At 39.3% G+C, this 22,945-nt stretch overlaps 4 protein-coding genes across 4 annotated transcripts; 2 read left to right on the top strand and 2 right to left on the bottom strand.

Moving 5' to 3' along the window:
- Positions 1-640: 640 nt before the first annotated feature.
- Positions 641-4,993, bottom strand: LOC130748456 (DEAD-box ATP-dependent RNA helicase 20). The gene is made up of 10 exons (XM_057601674.1): positions 4,780-4,993; positions 4,375-4,640; positions 3,619-3,798; positions 3,350-3,511; positions 3,057-3,211; positions 2,800-2,892; positions 2,518-2,603; positions 2,199-2,425; positions 1,391-1,624; positions 641-947 (listed from the first exon to the last, which is right to left on the bottom strand). The coding sequence occupies exons 1-10, from the start codon at positions 4,833-4,835 to the stop codon at positions 895-897; spliced, it is 1,512 nt and encodes a 503-aa protein (XP_057457657.1). The 5' UTR covers positions 4,836-4,993; the 3' UTR covers positions 641-894.
- A 1,796-nt stretch (positions 4,994-6,789) lies between these two features.
- Positions 6,790-16,997, top strand: LOC130748779 (uncharacterized). The gene is made up of 7 exons (XM_057602024.1): positions 6,790-7,081; positions 7,632-7,765; positions 8,245-8,334; positions 9,570-9,622; positions 15,521-15,623; positions 16,030-16,134; positions 16,531-16,997. Exons 1-7 carry the CDS (start codon positions 6,838-6,840, stop codon positions 16,552-16,554), a joined length of 753 nt encoding a protein of 250 aa, XP_057458007.1. The 5' UTR covers positions 6,790-6,837; the 3' UTR covers positions 16,555-16,997.
- LOC130748778 (uncharacterized) lies at positions 10,758-12,200 on the top strand. Its single transcript, XM_057602023.1, has one exon. It carries the CDS (start codon positions 10,803-10,805, stop codon positions 12,198-12,200), a length of 1,398 nt encoding a protein of 465 aa, XP_057458006.1. The 5' UTR covers positions 10,758-10,802.
- A 1,101-nt stretch (positions 16,998-18,098) lies between the features above and the next one.
- Positions 18,099-22,461, bottom strand: LOC130749006 (oxygen-dependent coproporphyrinogen-III oxidase, chloroplastic-like). Its single transcript, XM_057602267.1, has 8 exons — positions 21,768-22,461; positions 21,193-21,268; positions 20,799-20,893; positions 20,253-20,336; positions 19,089-19,176; positions 18,872-18,996; positions 18,674-18,772; positions 18,099-18,565 (listed from the first exon to the last, which is right to left on the bottom strand). The coding sequence occupies exons 1-8, from the start codon at positions 22,326-22,328 to the stop codon at positions 18,497-18,499; spliced, it is 1,197 nt and encodes a 398-aa protein (XP_057458250.1). The 5' UTR covers positions 22,329-22,461; the 3' UTR covers positions 18,099-18,496.
- Positions 22,462-22,945: the final 484 nt, after the last annotated feature.

Raw genomic sequence — 22,945 nt, forward strand, 5'->3', positions numbered from 1 at the left:
AGTGTAATGCGAACAAACGCTCATCTAAATTCATTGAGTTTCATTCAATTTTGGCTTAATTACAACTTTGGTCCCCGACGTTTACCAATGCCACGATTTTGGTCCCCCACCTAATTTAATTACATAGATGGTCCCCGACGTTGTAGGTTGCGTGCAACGTTAGTCCTACCGTTTATTTCTTAATGGAGGAGGCTTACGTGGACGTCTAGTTGGAGAGAAAAAGGAGATCTGAGGAGAGAGGGGAGCACGTGAGTATCACGTGAACCTTATATGAACCCATTATACCCAAATCTGAAACCCTAGGGATCTAAATCGCGTTACCTTTTTCGTTCCAGGGAGGTCAGGGGTTTGGGTATAATGGGTTCAGATAAGGGTCACGTGATACTCACGTGCTTCCCTCTCTCCTCATACCTCCTTTCTCTCTCCAACTGGACGTCCACGTAAGCCTCCTCCATTAAGAAATAAACGGTAGGACTAACGTTGCACACGGCCTACAACGTCGAGGACCATCCATGTAATTAAATTAGGTGGGGGACCAAAATCGTGGCATTGGTAAACGTCGGGGACCAAAGTTGCAATTAAGCCTTCAATTTTTGTCTTGAAATAAGTGCTAACATCAGTTTACACTAGAGCTAACAGGTATCCAAAAGTAACTTAAATCAAATACACCCCAGCGTCCTGCAAAATGAACTACTGAGGTATCTATCAAGTATAAACAACTGTTCGATTGTAGATACAGGGCATCTCAATGTTCTATGGACATATTAACCATGAATAGGTGATAAAGGAGTCTAACAAAGAAAAAAACCAAACTCCTATTACTATTCTTACAATAACCTAAACGGCAAGTGTATGCGTCAGGTTGTAGCAAGGAGATTGTTGGAATTCCATCAATCAGCTCCATGGGCGACCACTGCCATAACCCTTCCCACGATCTCGGAATCCTCCTGATTGACCATTGAAGAAATATCAAGGAAAAATTCTTAAATCAAAAGTTAAATAGGGAAAAAGGCAGAGTTATGAAAATGCTGCATGTTTTATCATCAAATTGAGCATAACAAAGGCATGCTTTCACCACTTCTACAAAAATGTATTTTTATTTCAAAAGAATTTTTTTCCACAAGCTACCAGTGAGTCAGTGTAGCTTCTCAAAATAATCAGAAAGCTAATTTCTTTGAGATTCTGATTTTTTTTCCAAAAAGTTAAAAGAAACAGATTATTTTATTAAACAAGCCAGGTGAAGAGACCAAAGATACAATAACCGCCTTTGGATCCATGTCACAGAGTCATATTAAAGCATACCATTCAACCAGAAATAGGACAGCGTGGAACCAATATATACACGTGTATTATATACAAGCTTGGCTTACATATGGCCCAGTAAACTAACCTGAGGGTGGAGGAGGTGCACCTCGTCCCATTGCTGCCAAGTCAGGGCTCACTCTCTGTCCAGCTTCCTCGAGTATAGTTATAAGTTCCTTTGCAAATCTGGCATTAGCAGCTGTGAAGAATGTGTACGCAGTTCCTTTTGCACCAGCTCTCCCAGTCCGACCAATGCGATGAACATAATCCTCAAGTGATCCCGGGAAGTCATAATTTATCACATACTTTACATCCTTCACATCTGTAAGTAACCAAATAATATATAGGATCATCAGATCATGTCATACAGGCACCACTATTGGAGTAAGTTAAAAAGTGATAATTCCTCTAGCAGTGGTGCAGCCAAGCACAAATGAGAGAAAGACACCTTTTATGGAAAAAAAGTTGTTCCTTTTGCCAATTTAAGTCACCACATTAACATAATAAGACATTGACAAGCAGCACAAGTCAATTCTAGCTTATGCCAACCAATTTATGTAGAGATTTATCCATCACTGAGAATACTGCCAATATGAACTGGTGGCTGCATAACTATGAAAAATTATAATGGCAGTCGGCGAGGACTAAGGACACCTAAGATTCTTTCGTCCATACATTAAGTCAGTTTCTTGCATAGGAAAGAGAAAATGAAAATAAAATCTAGTAATCAAAAGTGGCTTGAAAAGGGTAAACAAGATGGAAGGAACCAGCCTTAACAGATATATCTTCTTCAAATAAAATTACTGACTATTTCCAAAACTAGAGTTAAAGCACTTACTTTAATTTACTATACTGAATAAGAATATCATTCAACAATCAAGCAAAAAAATTCATACCTAATCCGCGAGCTGCAACATCTGTCGCCGTCATTATAGGACTCTTTCCAGATTTAAACTCCGAGAGCACCCAGTCTCTTTCTGCTTGACTTTTATCTCCATGAATTGAAAGTGCAGGCCAACCGTCCATACGAAGCTGCCTAGTAATCTGATCACACCCTTTCTTAGTATCCATGAATATCAATATTCGGCTGCCATCCATGATGTCCTCCAGCAACTTCACCAATCTGAAATAAGATGACAAGATGACTCAGTTAGGTGGTCCAATGTGATGATGTATTAAAATTAAAAAGTAAAAATCATGTAGATCATATCTTACTTATCATATTTCTGCTTTTCAGGAACTATGTCAACATATTGCTTTATAGCATGGTTAGCTTTTAAATCCTCAGAACCTATAATTACCTGCACAATGGTTATAAAAGTTGTTAATTCAACCTTCAATATAAGCACAAAATTCTCACAAATACAATACCATGCATGAATAAACATGCACCTTTCTTACAACATTATATATTTCAGAACAAAACCATATCAGCAGGCAGAGGAATGATATTAAAAAAGACAACAAAACATGTCCCAGCACTAAAAGATCTCTTACTTTGTATGGATCATAAAGGAACTTCCTTGCCAATTGTTCAACCTCCTTTGGCCAGGTAGCACTCCAGTACAGAGTTTGACGGTCAGGACGAATCTACATAAAGAAAGAAAAACCAAACCCAGACACTAATCAGATACCCAGGAGACTAAACACAATATTATCTGCAGCTTCAGCGACCTACTTTGATAATACTACTACATACCATTTCTTAATATTGTGCTATTTTAAAATATTAATCAGATAGAAAATAAAGGCACCTGTGAGACAATCTTCCGTATCTGAGGATCAAACCCCATGTCCAACATCCTATCAGCTTCATCCAATACCAGATATGTGACCCTTCGCAAGTTAGTATGATGTGACTCAAGCATATCAATTAACCTTCCCGGAGTGGCAATAACGATTTCAACGCCTAACCCCAAAAATAAACAGAAGCATCAGCATATTTTAAAAAACAGTGTAAAATAAAGACCCTTCCATGAAAGTTACAATAGAAGAGTAAGTCATTTATCCCGAGTCATGGCTTTGTAATACTTACTTCACCACGTACCTTTCTGGAGATCACGCACCTGAGGCCCCTTTGGAACCCCACCATATATGCACGTACTCTTAATCCTTGACGATGCACCAAACTTAGTACACTCTTGTTGTATTTGGACAGCAAGTTCACGTGTTGGGGCCAATACTAACACAATAGGTCCATCGCCAGGGTCTGAAAAATGATTATTTATCAATTGCTGGACAGAAAATACAAGGTGGCACAAATACAAGCACATTTACAATTCACATCTTAATCACATTGCTCACTTAGATGCTTACCTAGAATTGGCTGCGCATTAACATGCACAATAGCAGGCAACAAGTACGCAAGTGTCTTCCCTGAACCGGTTTCTGCAATTCCTATCAGATCACGCCCCTTCAAAGCCATTGGCCAACCTTGTGACTGAATGGGTGTAGGTTCAACAAAGCCAGCTTTCTTAACTTCTTCCAACACATACTCTACATCAAATCACGGTCAGTACAGAATTCCCATAGAATAATACTTACATGGAGCACAGTGCTCATTAGGCACAACCAAAACAAATCAAAAGCTAAACACAATAATTAAAATAACTCCTACATGTTTTTTTGTAACTTTCTTTTTTATTGTTTCAATGTATCTTGAGCTTTCGATTGGTTATGCTTAATCACCAATAGCTCACTCAAGCACTGAATCTAATGAACATTTTGGTTACCGTGTGCTTTAATTCATTTTTTATTAGAAGAACTGGGGGTGGCAATGATCGAACACTAGACTGCTTGGTCATAGAAGCTCTGATACCATGTCAAACAACCAATTATCCCAAAAGCTTAATGTGTTGGGTAAGGGTCACATGAATGAACCTAACGAAATTAAATCAGGCAATGCCATCCTTCCTTCTAAATAAGCTAATAACAGGTTTGGATTGCACACAATCCAAATTATGGAAATCCCATAATCTATGTGTAATTACGGAGCTCCGACCACATAATCGAACAAGCTATAAATTCACTAGGAACCCTAATTTGATGAAGACAATCATACTTCCGAAGTACCTGGAAAACCGACATCGTTAAATGTCTTGACGGGTTTGGGAACATCTCGGCCTTCAACTGTGATTTCCCGTCGCAGGCGATACTCATCAACCTCTGCTTCAGTCATTGCCCTAACAGAGGGTGATTCAGTGTAGAAGTTTTTCTCGAAATGCGACAACCCATCCAAATTTATCTTACGGGGCGACCCTGAACCACCGTCGTCATGATTCTTTATGCTCGAACCACCGTACCCGGTGGAGGCAGCAGGTGCACCCAGCCCAGAATCACTGAGAATCAACAAACAAACACACCATTTCAGCAACGAGTTTTGACGGAATTGGAAACTAACTAAACTATGAGCAGTTCCGTAAAACCCTAAAACTGGAAGTAGAAAGAGAGAAAGATTGGAGTCAAATGGTTGGTTACCTTCTTCGATCACGGTATGAAGAGGGGTCGGCGGAGCGGCTGTCGTAGCGGCTCATGACGGCGGATGACGGTGGCGGAGTGGGTGAGGACGGTGGTGGAAGTGGAAGAGAAGGAACACCGGTCACCACCCAACTCAAGTATGGTTTCTTCTTTACAGTGTTGCTAGATAGGGTTATGCGAGGTATTGCGAAAATGGATACTCAGCAGGTTTGCAGCTCCTGCCACTGCATTTTATCTTGACCGTTGATTTTGTTTTTTAAGGGTGGGATTGTTGCATGAAAAATTAATTAATTAAAAAAGTATAATAATTAATGATGATGGGAGTTCAAAAAAAAAATGATGATGGGTTATGTTAGGTAATGCGGTCACCGAGGGTATTAGAGGGTCCAAATTCAAGCACTACGTGATCGCGGTGGGCATTCGTGGTTGGTGAGAAGATTGGGGTTACGTTTGGTGGTGTTGGAGTTGGAGGAGGGTGTTTTGGGCTGTTGGCGTTGTTGGGCTCTTCTTCTTACTTCTCTCTTGTCGTTGTTTGTGTTGCAGAGGCCGCATGTGGTCCTGCCCTTGCTTTCCGGCTTACATGCACCTTTGGGTCGTCCTCGATTGTCGTTCGTGCGCCTTCTCAACGCGTCGTCGGGGTGGGTGTCTCCAACGTGGGTTTTGGTTGTTGGTTTTTCTCATACGTCTCTTTCAACGGTGGAAGTGATGTTCAAGGAGTGAGGTTGTTGGTGGGGTACGGTGCGGTGTTTGGATCTCGTTATTGATCTATGTGAAGGTTGTTAAGTCTATGGACTATGGTTGTTTTCCAACCTCTACGTTTTGCTTCATGCCAGTGTTGATTAGGTGTTCTCCTTGAGGGTCGTTGCAGTGGGCCTGGAGGTAATGTTGACAATGTTTTCTGCGTTTTGCTCGTCTGGTCCCTTAAACTGCGTCGGATCTTGCTGTCACTGCTTAGTTGCGCCAACTCACATGGCGCGCTAATAGCGCTCTACTAACACAAAATTCTTCCAACATTCTTATACAGGTCTTTTCCCCATGTGTTGCAGTCATAGGTGTACTAATTAATGCTTTGGTCTTAATTTAGTTTACCTTTTAGAGGGTGTTACAAGAGTCAAACCTAAAAGGAACATAGCAAAAAGAAGGTAAACTATCAAATACTTTCATAGGCATAAGCAAGACTAAGCCATTCTTTGCAAACGCATCAGCGCACGAGTTCGCCTCACGGTAGACATGCTTCCAATTGTATACTGAGCATTGAATCACCAAGTCTTTGATGTCCCTTATAAGAAGAGCACTAGAATGAGAAGGAGGGCACCCCTTTATGAGGAGATGGATAGCGGGCTTGGAATCCGATTCTATGAGGATTTGGGAGAATCCTCTAGCTAAGGCAATCCTCAAACCATGAAAGATTCCCCATAACTCAGCTTGGACAATTGAGCAGCAACCCAAATTAACAGAGTATCATAGGAGAAATTGGCCCTCATGATCTCTGATAATACCACCACAAGCTGCACTTTGCTGTTGAGAAACAAGGGATCCATATGAATTCAGCTTGATCCAAGAGACAGGGGGGGCGTCCAACGCATGGTTATCATCTCACTACCTCGGGTTAGCGATGATCCAAGCACTTCATCATCTAGCTTACCTCTACCTAGTCAAACCCCACTTAAATAAAGTATTCACTTATAATATTTTATTATTCTAAATTATTTTTTTTTCTCATACTAATTTGGGAAAAAAAAACCTCATATTCATATTCAGGTCACAAAGACTTCCAAGTTCCAAGGACATGTCTTTGTAAATTTAATTTTTTATATGACTAAAATGCAAAAGTAAAAGTCTTAATTATACTCATGTAGTGTGGAAAATGATATTTGTTTTGGTCCAAAAGTTCAGCCTGTGAGTCCAACAAAAGTTTGGGAGTGTTTCATTGGGCTAACTTGTATAAACATGAACTGCAAGAGCCCAATACAGGTAAAACTATAAGAGCTGTAAAACAAGTAACCGAACACAAGTAAATAATATCTTGGTGAGTGAGTTGACGCAGCAAAAAGAAAAATGCAGGCTCTATCTTGTATATCAATGTCACTACCACTGTGTCTGAAACTGAGGGCTTCATGGGACACTCAAGAACAACAGAGACTCCCTTACAACCCCAACGCTCCCAGAAAGCTCAAGAAAACCAACCTTCCAACAACAACTACTACTCTCACTCAAACTCAATCCCCTCTTCCTCTCTCTCCGCGCAAGGAGCAGTACATTTCTGATCTTCTCGAGCGCACCACTCCTCTCCCCACCATAGGTATATTCTATTATGCTCGCATTTGATATAATTTGAGCTTATTTATGCAACTGTTTTGGTTAGAGTGTGTTTGTTAAAACAACTTAATTAAGCGCTTATTCATAAGCTAATTTAAGGAATTTATTAATATAAGTTGAAAATATGACATGACCCGTTTGAAAGAGCTTATGTAAATAGTTTATAAGCTGTTCAGAATAGCTTATGAAAAATGGCTTATGCTTATTTATAACCTATCTTCAACTTAGGTCAATAAATTTCTTAAAATATTGAATAAACAGATATGCAATAAGCACTTATGCCCGACCATGAGCGCTTAATTAAGTTGTTTTCCCAAACGCACCTTGTAAATAAGCACAAAGTCTTATTCATAACGTACTCATATTAGGTGATTGATACAGACTTAATGCTACCTTTAAACTTCTTAAATTAAACTTATGAACAAAAGCTTTTATGTGATAACTGGTTAATTAAGCTGATATTTTTTCATGCTTTATACATGTATCATTAGTCTATTATCTTCAAATTGCTCATTCGTTTGTACTGTGTACAGCGCATGTAGAAAAGGAACAAGATGAATCCTACCTGGGATATGAGAGATGGCTGCCAACTCCACCCAAAGTGGTGAAGCCTCGCTCTGTGTTTAATGCTGCTACCTTAGCATATATTGGTGACGGCATTTATGAGGTCTTTTTCTTTCTCATTACCTTTGTTTTTTCCTCCCACTAACCACTATCAGTAGATAAAAACTCATATGTAGTCAAATTTGAATTTGACAAAAGAGAGACTGAATTTGGTCAAGCATGGACTTTGAAAATTTTGTTTTTGAAGTACTAGAGTTTTAATAAGGCCAGTGTTGTTAATGATGGATGGCGGAAAGCCTAAAACAGGCCAAATTTGACAAACACTGATGGTCGAATATCAGCCATGGCGGCTTTCTGTAATTCCGCCATGAGATCTTTGACAAAAATAACACTACGAATCTATTCTTATTCTTCTTCTTTTTTGTATGAAACAAACTGAATTTTCAAGTTTTCATTACCTATGTTAACTGGTGAGGCTTGCCTATTTTGTATAAAAAATTGTGTTCAGTAAAATTGTAACAATTCTTGTGGTTTTCAGAATTTCGAGGTATCTTATTCTAATTTTTCTTCTGAAACATGCAGCTATATGCTCGTAGACACTTTTTATTTCCTCCCCTTAGTATTGAAGAGTACAATGATCGTGTGATGGCAGTTGTGCGTTGTGAGGCTCAAGTATGAATTTTTTCCTTACTTTTTTATTTTGACCTTTTGTATCATGTGTGTGATGAAGTTAAGTAATAACTTTTTCTTGCTTCTTCATTTTAATTTTTTGTATCATGTATGCGATGAAGTTAAGTAAGTAATAGTTCTTTTCTTGGTTCTTTATTTTAACTTCATGTATCATGTCATGTTTGCATTGGAGTTAGACAAGTAACATGCTAGTTTTAGGCTGACATCACATTTTAACCCAAAATGAGTGTATGGGCCGTTACACTTATATTGTCTTCACTTAATTCATTTCTAACCGGCATGGGTGATAGATCAAGACCCTTAATTACAGAGGTCTACCAGATTAGAAAAAGGATAAATATAGAAGATAACAACCTCTAAGAGTTGTTAGAGTTAGTACTAACTGTGCAAACTGAAATAAGAAGTTAGGCTGTGTTCAGATACCTGTTGGCACCAGTGCAAGCAGAAACACTCACTTTGAGACATTAAGTGAACGGATCGAGGAAAAAGTACTTCCACTTTAGGGTTAACTTATATCCAAACATACATTTAGTTGTCATTTTCAGTTAGAGATAGATGTCATTTTCAGTCAGTTAGCTAAGAATAATCAGGGGGAGTGAAGGAGACAAAGGAAAGCACTTGTATTGGGTGGAGACTGTGAAGAGTTATTGGGTTTCTCAAATATTTAGTGCCATTCTTGTATTCTTGGGGTCTTCTCGGTCTAGCCTCACTGGTTAAGGTTAGGAAGTCCTCTTTGATCAATAAAATACTATCTTTTTATACCAGTTCTAACAAACTGGTATATTAGCTCCGGACGGATCTAATATACCAAACTATTAAATTGCTTTTCTGAGGTTTTCAAGATGTTTGGGCTGCTTCCATCCCGTGGATTAGCCCATTCCATCGTCTTGAAAGAGAACACCAAGACAGTAGTGTAAGACATTATGAGGACACTCATCAGTAGAAGAATGAGATAGAGTGCCAAATTAGGATGCTATTTTTAGACAGAATATTTGTATTATTATCAGGATAGTATTTTCCATTTGTTTTTTCCTGATTATGTAAGTCGTCTTGATATTTCATTCGCTGTACTATAAATTAGAGCTTATAACTGAGTATAGGCAAGAAATACATTAATACAATAAAGAGAGTGTTTCAGTCCTTTCAAGTCTAATTTATACAAAAAAAGTATGTTTCTAATCTTATATATGAAATTGTTCATCTTTTGTGCATTCCAGGATGCATTGCTCCAGAAACTTCTTAACACTGACTTCTTATCAGATCAAGAGAGGTTAGAATCTGTTACTCTTTGGTCTCAGCATCCCCCCACCCCCGCAGGTTCAACAAACCTATTTTCCACTTTATTATGACATTATATGAAGATTCATCTCATGAAGATTCTGAAATATGAGATCCTGTTATTTGGTGCATGAAAACTTCACAAGCAAGTGAACTTTAATCTTATATGCAGATTTATCACTGTTGTTGGAAAATAAAAAGGAATATCCTGCCCAATATTTTGAAGGTCTATATGTTTTAGAAACAATTGCCACTCTACATATAGATTATTGACTCTATGCTTGTATATCCTGTCTTACTCCTGAATTGATTTTGAACAATATGTAATTGAGTTGTATAAGTTTATTGCCAGCTGGTTGGTTAGCTTCGTTTTGAAATGTAGCAGCTTTATTTCTCTAAAAGATAGGGGGCATTTGATAGGATTGTCAGTCAAGTTAGGCCTCCTATTAGGAAAGTTTATGAGAGAAGGAACCGAGTTACATAGCTTTTAGCCCTTGTGGTGTTTCTGTTTTGCTGAGCTGTAATGCCAGCTGTAATTCCTAGCAGATTAGTTAGGAATGATTAGTATAAATAAGGGAAGCTTAGTCTTCACTAGTTAGGCAGTTATAGAGTTGATTGGTTAGAACTGAATTGCAGGGCAATTCAGTTGGCATCTCTGTAACCGTTTTCTAACTGTTCTCTCAGTTTCAATACACATTCACTGCTCATCTTCTTCCTCAGATTTCTAGGTTTTTCTCTTGGATTTACAGTACCAGATCTAACACTGGTATCAGAGCACCGTTCTGGTGCCCTGATTTCTGCTTCCTTGAACTGCGCATTGCATGAAGACGAGAAGTATGGTGAGAGACTCGAACGATTGGGAGCAAGAACGAGAGGAATGGCGCACGCGATTGGAACTGGCGGAGGCGCGCGCAAAACGCACGGAGGATCAATTGGCTGCACTCGCGGCCAAGATCGATTCCAGCGGCGGCGAAACCGTGCGTAGAGAAGAAGCGGAATCCAGCGGCGGCGGAAGGACCCAGGGAGACCACGTCGAGCGCGATAGGTGGAGGAAGCTTGAGATTCCGATTTTCTCCGGCGACGACGCTTACGGTTGGACACACCGTTTGGAGCGTTACTTTGAGTTGCGCAGCGTTCCAGAGGAGGAGAAGCTGCGAGCGACGCTGGTGGCCATGGAAGGTAGAGCGTTGAGCTGGTACCACTGGTGGGCTAGGTGCAATCCTGAACCAACTTGGGACGGGTTCAAGCTGGCAGTGGTTCGCAGGTTCCAGCCATCAATGGTGCAGAACCCTTTTGAGTTGTTGCTGGCGCTCAAGCAAACAGGGACAGTGGTGGAATTTGTGGAAGAGTTCGAGAAGTACGTTGGAGCTTTGAAGGCCATTGATCAAGAATTTGCAAGGGGAATTTTCATGAATGGCTTGAAGGAGGAGATACAAGTGGAGGTAAAACTTTATGAATTGAAGTCTCTTTCTGATTTAATTCAAAAGTCAATCATGATTGAAGAAAAGAATGCTGTATGGAATAAGAAAGGAACCAGTAGCTTCAATAAACAAAATAATCACCTAAAAACCAGTTCTTACACTAAGACTGTAACTGTGGATACTAAGCCTTGGTTAGAAAAGAAAAATGAAACTGGCCAAGCTGCTACTTCTCTGGTTAGTACTCAAGCAGGGGAAGTGAATAAGTTCAGGGGGGGTGATTTCAAAAGGTTAACAGGGGTAGAGATGAGAGGAAAACGGGAGAAAGGACTTTGCTTCAGATGTGATGAGCCCTATCATAGGGAGCATAAATGCAAGAATAAGCAATTCCGAATGATTATTTTGGAGGAAGATGAAGAGGGGGATAGCGACACTGAGTTTCATGAAGTAGAAACTTTCATGTCCTTACAATTGTCTCTTTGTTCAATGATGGGGCTGACTTCCACAAAATCTTGGAAGATACAAGGAGAAGTTCATAATGAGGTGGTTGTGGTCCTCATAGATTGTGGAGCTTCTCATAGCTTCATATCACAAGATGTGGTACAGAAGTTGGATTTAGTGGTAGCTAAGACACCATCTTACATTGTAGAAGTAGGTGATGGTCATAGGGTGAAATGTAAGGGAAAGTGTTCCAAATTGTGTTTGCAGCTGCAAGGGTTAGAGGTTGAGCAGGATTTCTATTTGTTCACCTTGCAAGGGGTGGATTTGGTGTTGGGTTTGGATTGGCTTTCTAGTTTGGGAGAGGTCAAGGCTAACTTTGGCAAGTTGGAGCTGACTTTATCTAAGGATGGCAAGCTGATTACGTTAGTGGGAGATCCTTCATTGACTAAGACAGAATTGTCTTATGGTGCCTTCATGCAAATTCTGAAAGAGGAAGGAGAAGGATTGCTAATTCAGTATGACACTGCTGAGCAGAAACCAGCTGAGATCTCAGTTGTTCCAGCAGCTGTTTCAGAGGTTTTGCAGCACTTCTCAGAGGTTTTCGAGGATCCTCAAGGTCTTCCACCTCATAGGAGGTTAGATCATACCATTCACTTGAAAGAGGGGGCTGAGATACCTAATCTCCGACCCTATAAGTATCCTCATTACTAAAAAACTGAGATAGAGAGACTAGTTACTGAAATGCTTGAGGCTGGAATTATAAGACCAAGCATTAGCCCCTACTCTAGTCCCATTATTTTGGTAAAAAAGAAAGACGGTGGTTGGCGGTTTTGTGTGGATTATACCCTCAACAAAATCACTATTCCTAATAAATTTCCAATTCCTATCATTGAGGAGCTACTTGATGAACTTGATGGCGCAACTATATTCACTAAATTTGACTTGAAGTCCGGTTATCATCAAATTCGGATGAAGGAAGAAGATATAGAGAAGACGGCTTTCCGACCTCATGAAGGGCATTATGAGTTCTTGGTGATGCCATTTGGCCTCACCAATGCCCCATCCACTTTTCAAGCTCTCATGAATGAGGTTTTGAAACCTTTTCTCCGGAAGTTTGTCCTTGTTTTTTTTTATGATATCTTAGTGTTTAGCAAGGATTTAGCTGGGCACATTGTTCATGTCCAGCAAGTGTTGGCTGTGCTGTTGCAAAATCGGTTAAGAGCTAATAGGAAAAAGTGTAGTTTCGGGCAATCTAGTCTTGAGTACTTGGGGCATGTAATTTCTGGTGCAGGGGTGGCAGCTTGTCCCTCTAAAACTGCAGCTATTACATCCTGGCCTGTTCCTATGGATGTTAAGGGCCTTAGAGGTTTCCTTGGATTAACCGGGTATTATAGACGCTTTGTCCAAGGTTATGGGAAATTGGCAAAGCCGTTGACTGAGCTTTTGAAGAAAGACAAGTTTCAGTGGACTGAGGAAGCTACAAGTGCATTCCAGTCCTTGAAATCTGCCATGGTTGATCTCCCTTTACTGGCTGTTCCAGATTTTAATAAGGTGTTTGTAGTGGAAACGGATGCTTCTAGTAAGGGTTTGGGGGCTGTTTTAATGCAAGAAGGAAGGCCCCTTGCTTTTTGGAGTCAAGGCTTATCATTGAGAGCACAACAAAAGTCTGTTTATGAGCGCGAGTTAATGGTGGTTCAGGCTGTGACCAAGTGGCGCCATTACCTTTTGGGACACCATTTCGTGGTGAAAACTGACCAGAGGAGCCTCAAGTTTTTAACTGACCAACGCTTATTCAGTGCAGAGCAATTTAAATGGGCTGTCAAGCTCATTGGTTTGGATTTTGAAATTCAGTACAAGCCGGGACGAGAGAACACTGCTGCTGACAGCTTATCAAGACGAGACATGTATGCTGCCATTTCAGTTGTTAATATTGAGGATGATGACTCTTGGGAGGAGGAAATGCAGCAAGATCCTAAATTACAACGGCTGGTGCAGGATTTAGTTGTTTCTCCTACTTCACATGCGGGATATGAGTTCAAGAAGGGGAGACTATTGTATAAGGGGAAGCTGGTATTGCCAAAGGGATCTAACAAGATACCTCTAATCTTGGCTGAATGTCATGACTCTCCTTGTGGTGGGCATTCAGGTCTGTTCAGAACTTTTAAGAGGATTTCTAGCTTCTTGTTTTGGGAGGGCATGCGGGGTGACATTAAGAAATTTATTGAAGAGTGTGATGTGTGTCAACGGAATAAATATTCCACACTCTACCCGGCTGGTCTGCTTCAGCCTTTACCTATTCCCAGCCAAGTATGGCAAGATATCTCTATGGATTTTGTGGGGGGGCTTCCCCGAGTTCGGGGCAAGGACACCATCTTTGTCGTCATTGATAGACTTACAAAGTATCCTCATTTTTTTCCGCTTGGGCACCCTTACACTGCTAGAGAGGTGGCAGCCTTGTTTGTGAAAGAGGTTGTGAAGCTTCATGGGTTCCCTTCTACTATTGTGTCGGATAGGGATGCAATTTTTCTCAGCAGTTTTTGGAAGGAGATGTTTAAATTGGCTGGCACCAATTTAAGGCATAGTACGGCTTATCATCCTCAAACGGATGGACAAACCGAGGTGACTAATAGATGTTTGGAGACCTATCTTCGGTGTTTCGTTGGCCCTAAGCCTAAGACTTGGTTGAACTGGTTGCATTGGGCTGAGTTCTGGTTTAACAGCAATTATAATGTGTCCGCGGGTATGAGTCCTTTTAAAGCTTTGTATGGAAGAGACCCACCTTTGTTGATAAAGGGCTGCACTATTCCATCAAGGTTGGAGGACGTCAACCAATTGACCCAGCACCGCGATGCTTTACTTGCTGAACTGAGACAGAACCTTTTGAAAGCTCAAGATCAGATGCGAGCTCAAGCAGATAAGCACAGAAGGGACGTGCAATTTGAGGCTGGAGAGTGGGTTTTCTTGAAACTGCAGCCTTATAAGCTGAAGTCCTTGGCTGATAGACCATACACTAAATTGGCTCCTAAGTATTATGGTCCTTTTCAGATTCTGAGCAGAGTTAGGTGGCTTACAAGTTGGATCTGCCTATCGCGTCTAAAGTTCACCCGGTGTTTCACGTTTCTTTGCTTAAGAAGGCTGTGACACCTCACCTTTCTCCACAGACCTTGCCACCTATGCTGACTGAAGAGTTAGAATTGGCTGTACAACCGGAGGACATTCTGCAGTGGAGGACTGATGTCGGAGGTAACATGGAGGTTCTGGTGAAATGGGTTGATATGCCATCCAGTGACAACTCTTGGGAGCGAGCTTCAAAGATGCTGGAGACTTTTCCTTCTTTTCCCCTTGAGGACAAGGTGGTTCTTTTAGGGGGGGGGGGGGTATTGATAGGATTGTCAGTCAAGTTAGGCCTCCTATTAGGAAAGTTTATGAGAGAAGGAACCGAGTTACATAGCTTTTAGCCCTTGTGGTGTTTCTGTTTTGCTGAGCTGTAATGCCAGCTGTAATTCCTAGCAGATTAGTTAGGAATGATTAGTATAAATAAGGGAAGCTTAGTCTTCACTAGTTAGGCAGTTATAGAGTTGATTGGTTAGAACTGAATTGCAGGGCAATTCAGTTGGCATCTCTGTAACCGTTTTCTAACTGTTCTCTCAGTTTCAATACACATTCACTGCTCATCTTCTTCCTCAGATTTCTAGGTTTTTCTCTTGGATTTACAGTACCAGATCTAACAGCATTGAGAAATTTGACGGGGTCTGGAATTTGAAATGCCGAATTTGAGTTTATTTGAATCGACATTTTCATCTGTATCATGGTACATATGACGATGGGGTGAAGCCAATAAACAGTAAACTTTGCAAAGAAAAAATGAACATACTGTTGGATTTGCTGAAATATGCCACAACTTTTCTAATCTAATGCAAATTTAACAAGTGACTAGACACTCAGGATGATTAGAGTTTGGTAGATCATAGGAGATTTGTTAAGTTACAATTTTGGCTTTGGCTTATGGCTTTTAATGAACTTTATTGCAGGGATGTTCTTCGATGGGGAAAGAACATCACTTCAAGCAAAACTAAGACCAAAAAGCGTGCTGGTGCAGCTGTATATAACAGGGCTTCTTCACTAGAAACATTAGTCAGTGACTTCAAACTCTGGGTTCTCTTCTGATATAAATCTTGCATAAAATAGTCATCTGATTCTTGGGACTTTTCTTTTATTGTTTTACTCTAAAATGGTGATGACAACAACAGTGTACTGATTTTCTCAATGATTACTGTTAAAAAACACAACTAGGAATAGCCACACACATCCGAATGTTTTTTTTTATTTGTATACTATATGTTGCAAAATAAACTATTAAAACTATTTGCAACATCACTGTTTTTCAATTTCAGCTTACTTTTGGGTACAACATATCCAACTGCTAATATTTTTCATTTGTGACAGACAATCAGATAATTTGTTAGGAATAATCTGAAGAAAAATAATTCTTTCGTAATTTGTTTTCAGCCTCTTCTCTAACAGATATCTATTGAACTAGGTTGGCTATCTCTATTTGACAAATGTACATCGCTTGGAAAAGCTAATGGTAGCATTGGGATTCTCAGTTGACTCTTCAGTTCCTTTTAATTTGGAGGAAGCAATAGTAAGTTTCATATTATCCAGTCCAGCACTCTAGCTTACTATTTATTTTTGCTGTTTAATTTTTGCTTTCCCAGTTGGACTTAAATAGAAACCTACTCTAATATTACAGAAAACCGGGAATTAACCAGAATTTACAGAAAACGAAATATGGGGAAAATTAAGTAATTAGTATCTCATAGAAGGCTTCAATGGTATGATCCAAACAAGTCTGCTGTTTTTGCATTTATGGAACAACATAATCTAGCTTATACAAGAATCTGTTTCTTGTACTTTTCATGTAGTGGTAGTAGTAGACTTGAACATTGATAATTTATGGTGTTACCTCTATTTGTAAGTGTCAGCAAACACTTTGGTGTTGGTTCACTAGCTAAAAATTGGATTTTCTTTCCACATTTAGACAGGTGAGTTGAAAAACAGATGAAGATGATCTTGTGGAAATCTTCGACTGGAGCAGGCGAAACGACTTATACAAGATCTAGTTTGATCCCATGTATTCTTCCGTGAAGATTCAATGTCATGCAGATTCGAGAAAGTTTTACATTCTTATGCAAAGCGTATCTTAGTAGCTTGACTTCCTCTTAGCTGTTGTGCCAGTACCACATTCCAACAGCATATTTTTCCATGCTAGAGATCTGAAGCCTTTCAGGTCCTTTGTATCTATTTCTGTTATACAAAGGTTGTGGTAGTACCATAGTTTCTTAGCACTTTATTGCAATCAAAAGAAGATAATGCAGTGAAACTTCGGTTCTATGCTGTAGATTTGTGTTAGGGCTTGCAAATTTTGCTCGAGTTCAGTCCAGTTGATTGGATTTTGTAGAATTAAGTTACATAGGGACAATTATTTGTAATATTGTTTTGGAATTATTATTATTTTGTTAAAATTTTCAATTATATATATCGTAAATTAATCTTCCAAGTGTAAAAAAATATTATATCTCGTAAATTTGGAATTAATTACGCATGTTAATCAAATCAAATAGATACTTAATTATTCACGATGAGTAGTCCAGTTGACAATACAGATTTAGTGTGCAAGAAGAGCTCTTGGGTTCAACCTTCGCACAATACTCTCGGGAGAGGAGAGAAATGAAGAGTCTTAATTGTGACTAAATCACGAATCTAGAATAGTGAACATCCAAAGAGTGGTTGAATTATGAGTGGTTTAAAAAATAAATGATGGGCGAATGGTTAGTGCAAGGGTAGCGGCGAGATGAAGGTTTTAACTCAATTAAATCATCATTTTGATGTGCTTATTTTCATATTTTGCTAAACTAAAATAGTCTCATGAAAAGTGTTTGATGATTGTTCGAATGAGTTCACGTAAATTAAATGGATTTAGGAAATAATAGCTACTCAATCAGCTCCGAACAAATGGATATTGCTTGAAAAGATGTGTTTGTTTTGTTTTTTACGAAGATACTTACTAAATTCACCTCACTTACAACATTCCGTCGCTAAATTCACCTCACTTACAAAGACCCTAGACCCTATGACCGATTTGTCTACCGTCTTGCAAATATGCTGCGAGGATTTTGTGACAGATATGCAGACCGACGCAAATGTTAGTGACGGATATGATTTCCGTCGCAAAATCGCTGACAAGGATTTTGTAACAGATTTATTTTCTGTCACAAACCATCAATTTCTCTCAATTTCACAAACAAACTTATTGAGAACCACAATTTCCTTCTGTCAATACAGGTAGGGGCATTCTTTTTGTCGATTAACCAATAGTCCAATAACCATAATTCTTCTTCAGTTTTTCAGGCAAATCTGAACCTGCTACCTGCTGTCCAAAACTGCAAGGAAGTATCAAGTAGCAAAATTGATATAATAAGGCTGCAACGTTGTTAATGGCGGATGACGGACTATGGCAAAATCTGCCATGAGATTCACCATGGCGGCGCCACGATAGATATTTGATAACACTGTTGAATAAGAAGCATGGTTGAATTCATCAAGAAATGAGCATCAATCAGAGAAATTCCATATTGTCTGTTTCAATAACGATTGGCATAGCACATGGGGTACATACAGCAGTCTAGACATGTCATTTTCTGCATTTCAAGCTTTACACAGTGGAAAACTCCAAACTTGTGTCCACAATGGGTTTTTATACTACTTACTAAATAACGGTTGGCATAGCACATTGGGTACAGACAGCAGCCTAGACATGTCATTTTCTACATTTCGAGCTTTACACAGTTGAAAATTGCAAACTTATGATTTACAATCCACCAAGTAGAAGCTTAACAGTTGTGACTCATCACTCATCTAAACAATTACTTGATATACACCGAAAAAGAAATAAACAAGCTCTCTCATTATCAAAAAGCTGTCAAATTGGGCGGTCAGCTGATAAATTAAATCCATTCCTTGGGGTTCATGCACGCATCCAAGAGTTTCCATTCTTCACTCCCTTCTTCTGGTTTCTGCACTCAAAGATATCAGCATATCAGTGACAATTTCATAAATGGAAAATTAGATGTCTCTAACATTCAACTTGTTTAGAATAAAAAAAGAAGATTCCAAAATCATACATGATCATATTCCCATCGAGCAGTCAGTGGGAGAGAAACAAGAATACTCTCTATTCTCCCTCCAGTTTTTAGTCCAAATGTTGTACCCCTATCATACACCTGTTGCATAAAAAGTGTTTGATAGCACAAATTTAAACCTTGCCTGAAAAATAGGGTAGCAAATGAATTTTGTCCTAAGAGCTAGGTTAAAGAGTGTACCAAATTGAATTCAACGTATCTTCCCCTTCGCAATTGCTGCCATGCTTTCTGATGATCTGTGAAGGGTGTATCCTTCCTTTTCTCTATGATAGGTATATAAGCAGGAATAACAGAATTTGCACATTCTGCAAGCAACCATAATATGACGGGAATGAAACAGAAAGAACTAAATGTCTTTCCAGTGAAATCTATCAAATTTAGATAAGCAATCCATTACCAGTAGCAAAGGAAAGAAGCATCTCCTGATCATAGTCATTCAAATCATCAAAAAATATTCCTCCAAGCCCTCTCCTTTCACCTCGATGCTGAACATAGAATTAAAAGAAGAGTAAGTAAAAGCCAATCAACGATTACATAGGCTATGTACAGGTGCACTCTCAAGTTTCTTTTTCCTTTTCACTCTAACCCCTTAAACGTGACAGATGGTACCCATGATCCACTTAATTACATGTTATGTTCACCCAACTGGTATATTCTAAAATGATAGCTGTGCATGACAGTTGACAAACAAGAGGCTAAAAACATAGGTCAAATTTGTAAGCCAAGTATCGTCAATGATGTCCTACCCCATATGCCTTCATTTGCCTGGTAAGCCCAGAATTGTCAACGAGGTTCTACAACATATCACATATGCCTTCATTTGCATGATTTAGGGTTTTACAGATCAAATGAACCTTACACTCTTGCAGAATGTATACAACAAATCAACCTACATCAGACACCGCCTATCTATTCATTTTTCATAGCAATGCTCATCAGGGAAGACTTCACTTATTGTCCTCCTTGCACTACTACAAAGCCCCTGAATACTAAATATATCATGTTATCAGCATGTAGTTCATGGCATCTCCACCCACCATTACCAGACCACGTCATTCCTTCCGTAGCATCACATATCGTCTTCCTATTCTATCATCTCATTCTGACCAACAGTCATCGCCATTGTCCATTTACCAATATTGAATTCCTGTTTATTATAGCCTCTAATACATCACACGTGAAAAATTTCAAAATCAATGACAAATTAAAGACAATAATCCATGTCTACTTTATTAAAGGTTAACGAATTGAACAGTGAACACCGAATGCTTGGTGCTTGCTTTTTATGTAGTTTCTGTTTTATCAAACAGCCCCCCTAAGACTACTAAAGACTACTGTGAAATAACATACTAAAACAATTTTGATACATTCAAACCCACTTTCTCTTCCATCCCACTTCCACTCACTTTCTCTCCCTATCTCTCTTCTTTTCCTATCATATCTCTCACTTCTCTCTTTTCTATTCCTATATCTCTCTAGGTGTGAAGTGGAAATGGGGTGTCAACAAATTATTTCCCATACTAAAAAATTCTATTACGTGAAAAAGGATGAAGAACAATACCTTGATATAAAAGTAATCATCGCACCACTTCTTGAATCGGGGGTAAAAGGTAGGATCAAACTTGTCACAAGCACGTTTTTGAGTCTACAATTGAAGCATGATAGATGTACACTTAGTAAAACACTAGCTCTTGCATGCAGAAAAGGTCATACTATTGCGTTTGTATAAACATTCTCCAAAAAGTGAAAGCACATTATCTCAATCCAACCTCATAGCTCCATTGGCTTATTTTTGCATTGGAATGATTCAATTGGGTTTTAAGGATGAAACTAACTGAAAACCAAACACTCATTTGCTATAAATTCTCAAGGGTGCATATGTTCATACTTCTATATGCCAACCGATTTGTAGAAAACTATTTTTTTCTGGTTTGCTTGGGGGGGGGGGGGGATTGGAGGGTAATGACAACTACAAGTTTCTGATAAAGCATGTTCGAAAAGCATGCATTTTAAGAAAGGGAAATATTTTTTATTCCTTAACAAAATGCCATAGTTGATTCTAAACCAAAAAAATGTCATAAACCAATATTTTGTGTGAAGCACATACTGAATGGAAGTGTTTAACATCCTCCTCAAAGATGTAAGCAGGCGTCAAGTCAGTTCCCCCACCAAACCACCATTGCCTAGGTGCTCCAGGAGCATCTGCACAACGCAACAGCATGACCATCAATAGCAGCAAACTTGAAAAAGGGCTCAACAGTTTTATGCATTTATATTGACATACAAAGACCTCATGCATCACATCAAATGTGCAGTGAGCATTTAAAACTTAAAAACTTTTTGAAAGCAATGTTGACATACAAAGACCTCATGCATCACATCATTCACTACAATCATGATGATATGAAAATCAGCTAGCATATGAGCATGGCATAGTGTTTGCATAAAGAATAAACAAAGGCCAGAAAAATAATAAAGAGCAGGAGGCATTGGTTCATTACCTTTAGGAGCATCGGTTTCAAAATAGCGATAGTTGAAATGTAAGGTCGGGGCGTGCGGGTTCTTCGGATGTAAAACCTGAACAGAAGACATTGAAGACAAAGTTGAGATACAAAGAGCATACAAATGTATTGGAAGTGCATGTTTACACATACAGCATAAAACCACACTGAAGCCACAAAAGCTAACGAAAGTTGCTTCTGTCCACCGTGATTTTAGCTAACTATAATTTTTGACTGTTTATCCGAACATGCAGAGGCAAATGGATTGCAAGTGCATGTTTGGATATACAGTAGAAAATTACGGTGAACAGCCACAAAAGCTAACAGAAGTTGCTTCTGTCCATAGTGATTTTGGCTAACCATGATTTTTCACCAAGAGCAAGCAAATGAATTGGAAGTGCAGCATGTTTGGATATACGGTCAAAAATGGAAAATCACATTGAAGCCAAAATCATTGCCAACCGCCACAAATGCTAGCAGAAGTTGCTTCTGTCCATGGTGATTTTGGCTAATTGTCATTTTTCACCGTGTATCCAAACATGCAGAGTGAGCAGAGAAATGGAATGAACACTGACTGAGCTGATTCCAGCTGCGAAAAACGGAACAGGACCAGGCTTCTGATCAGCAGAACCTTTAGCAGCACGATACGCATCAGGAGGCATGACACCATAAACAACAGACACATTCACCCCAGCCTTCTCCCAAACGACACCGTCTTGAAGAACCCTGCTGATACCACCACCACCACCGGGTCTCGACCACACATCCTCCTTGAACTTCCCTCCGCCGTCAGCAGCCTCAATGGCATCGCACACACTGTCCTGTGCTTCCCTTATCATCTTCTCAAACCGCGCCCTCACCGAAAGGGACTCAGCAGCAGTAGCAGCATCTCCACCTCGCAGAAATGTTTCCGGTCGCTCCGCTTCCGGTGTCTCTTTCTCGATCGAAACGGTGGCTCTCACCACCGATTTTTTGCTCCTCATGGTTTTGGTTTCGATTAGAGGGGTTTTCCAGCGCTGTTTGGTGAGGAATTTGGTGGTGGTGGGAGAAGAAGAAGAGGAAGAAGGAGAAGTGAAGAGAGGAATGGCGTAGGATGGAGATGAGACAATGGTTGCTGCACATGCACAAGACGCCATTGTAGAATTGCAGCAGAGCGAAAACGCCAGAAATTGATTTGAAGAGTTACAGAGATTGAAGAAGCTTTAGCAGAGAGATGGCATCGATAAGCTTTCAGCAGAACAAATCTAATGAAAATTTAATTTAATTCTTTGGAATTGTTTTTTGAAATGGGGAAATATTTAAATACCTTTATAAGTCTTTTGGTTTAGAAGAAATTAAAAAATATTTCTCCATTACATAACTTATGAAATAATTTAATTAATTTGTGTGAATTTATATTGTTTTAGTCACAATACAAAACATTAAATAATAGTTATTTAATTAAGCACAGTTGAATACTTTATCTCTTAAGTAAGATCGATGTTCGATTTTTATCCAACAATGATTCATAGACCACTAAATATAGCAGACACCTTCGGACACTTTTTTCTTTCTATTTTTTTCTTCTAACTATATCACATTTATCATTTAACTTTTCTCTCTTCTTATTTCTCGCTAGTGGTCTACACTCTTTAGGTATACACCAATCTTTATTAGTTCTTATCTATGGTAAATGGGAAAAAAAAAATCAGTCAACCCAATTAACATTCCGTCACTAACATTAAACATTAAGATGAAGTATTAGTCTCAACAC

The sequence above is a fragment of the Lotus japonicus genome, chromosome 3, assembly GCF_012489685.1.
Source record: "Lotus japonicus ecotype B-129 chromosome 3, LjGifu_v1.2".
Taxonomy (NCBI): Eukaryota; Viridiplantae; Streptophyta; class Magnoliopsida; order Fabales; family Fabaceae; genus Lotus; species Lotus japonicus.

Excerpts from the sequence above, each read along its gene's own strand:
- LOC130748456 (XM_057601674.1), bottom strand. The coding sequence starts at position 4,835 with ATGAGCCGCTACGACAGCCGCTCCGCCGACCCCTCTTCATACCGTGAT. Across the intron at positions 3,512-3,618 it reads TAATGCGCAGCCAATTCTAG|ACCCTGGCGATGGACCTATT; the intron begins GTAAGCATCTAA and ends ATCATTTTTCAG. Across the intron at positions 1,625-2,198 it reads TGTTGCAGCTCGCGGATTAG|ATGTGAAGGATGTAAAGTAT; the intron begins GTATGAATTTTT and ends GGTTACTTACAG.
- LOC130749006 (XM_057602267.1), bottom strand. The coding sequence starts at position 22,328 with ATGGCGTCTTGTGCATGTGCAGCAACCATTGTCTCATCTCCATCCTAC. Across the intron at positions 21,269-21,767 it reads TCGCAGCTGGAATCAGCTCA|GTTTTACATCCGAAGAACCC; the intron begins GTCAGTGTTCAT and ends TCTTCTGTTCAG. Across the intron at positions 18,997-19,088 it reads GCTTCTTTCCTTTGCTACTG|AATGTGCAAATTCTGTTATT; the intron begins GTAATGGATTGC and ends GGTTGCTTGCAG.
- LOC130748778 (XM_057602023.1), top strand. The coding sequence starts at position 10,803 with ATGGAAGGTAGAGCGTTGAGCTGGTACCACTGGTGGGCTAGGTGCAAT.
- LOC130748779 (XM_057602024.1), top strand. The coding sequence starts at position 6,838 with ATGCAGGCTCTATCTTGTATATCAATGTCACTACCACTGTGTCTGAAA. Across the intron at positions 15,624-16,029 it reads CTTCTTCACTAGAAACATTA|GTTGGCTATCTCTATTTGAC; the intron begins GTCAGTGACTTC and ends CTATTGAACTAG. Across the intron at positions 16,135-16,530 it reads TTAATTTGGAGGAAGCAATA|ACAGGTGAGTTGAAAAACAG; the intron begins GTAAGTTTCATA and ends TTCCACATTTAG.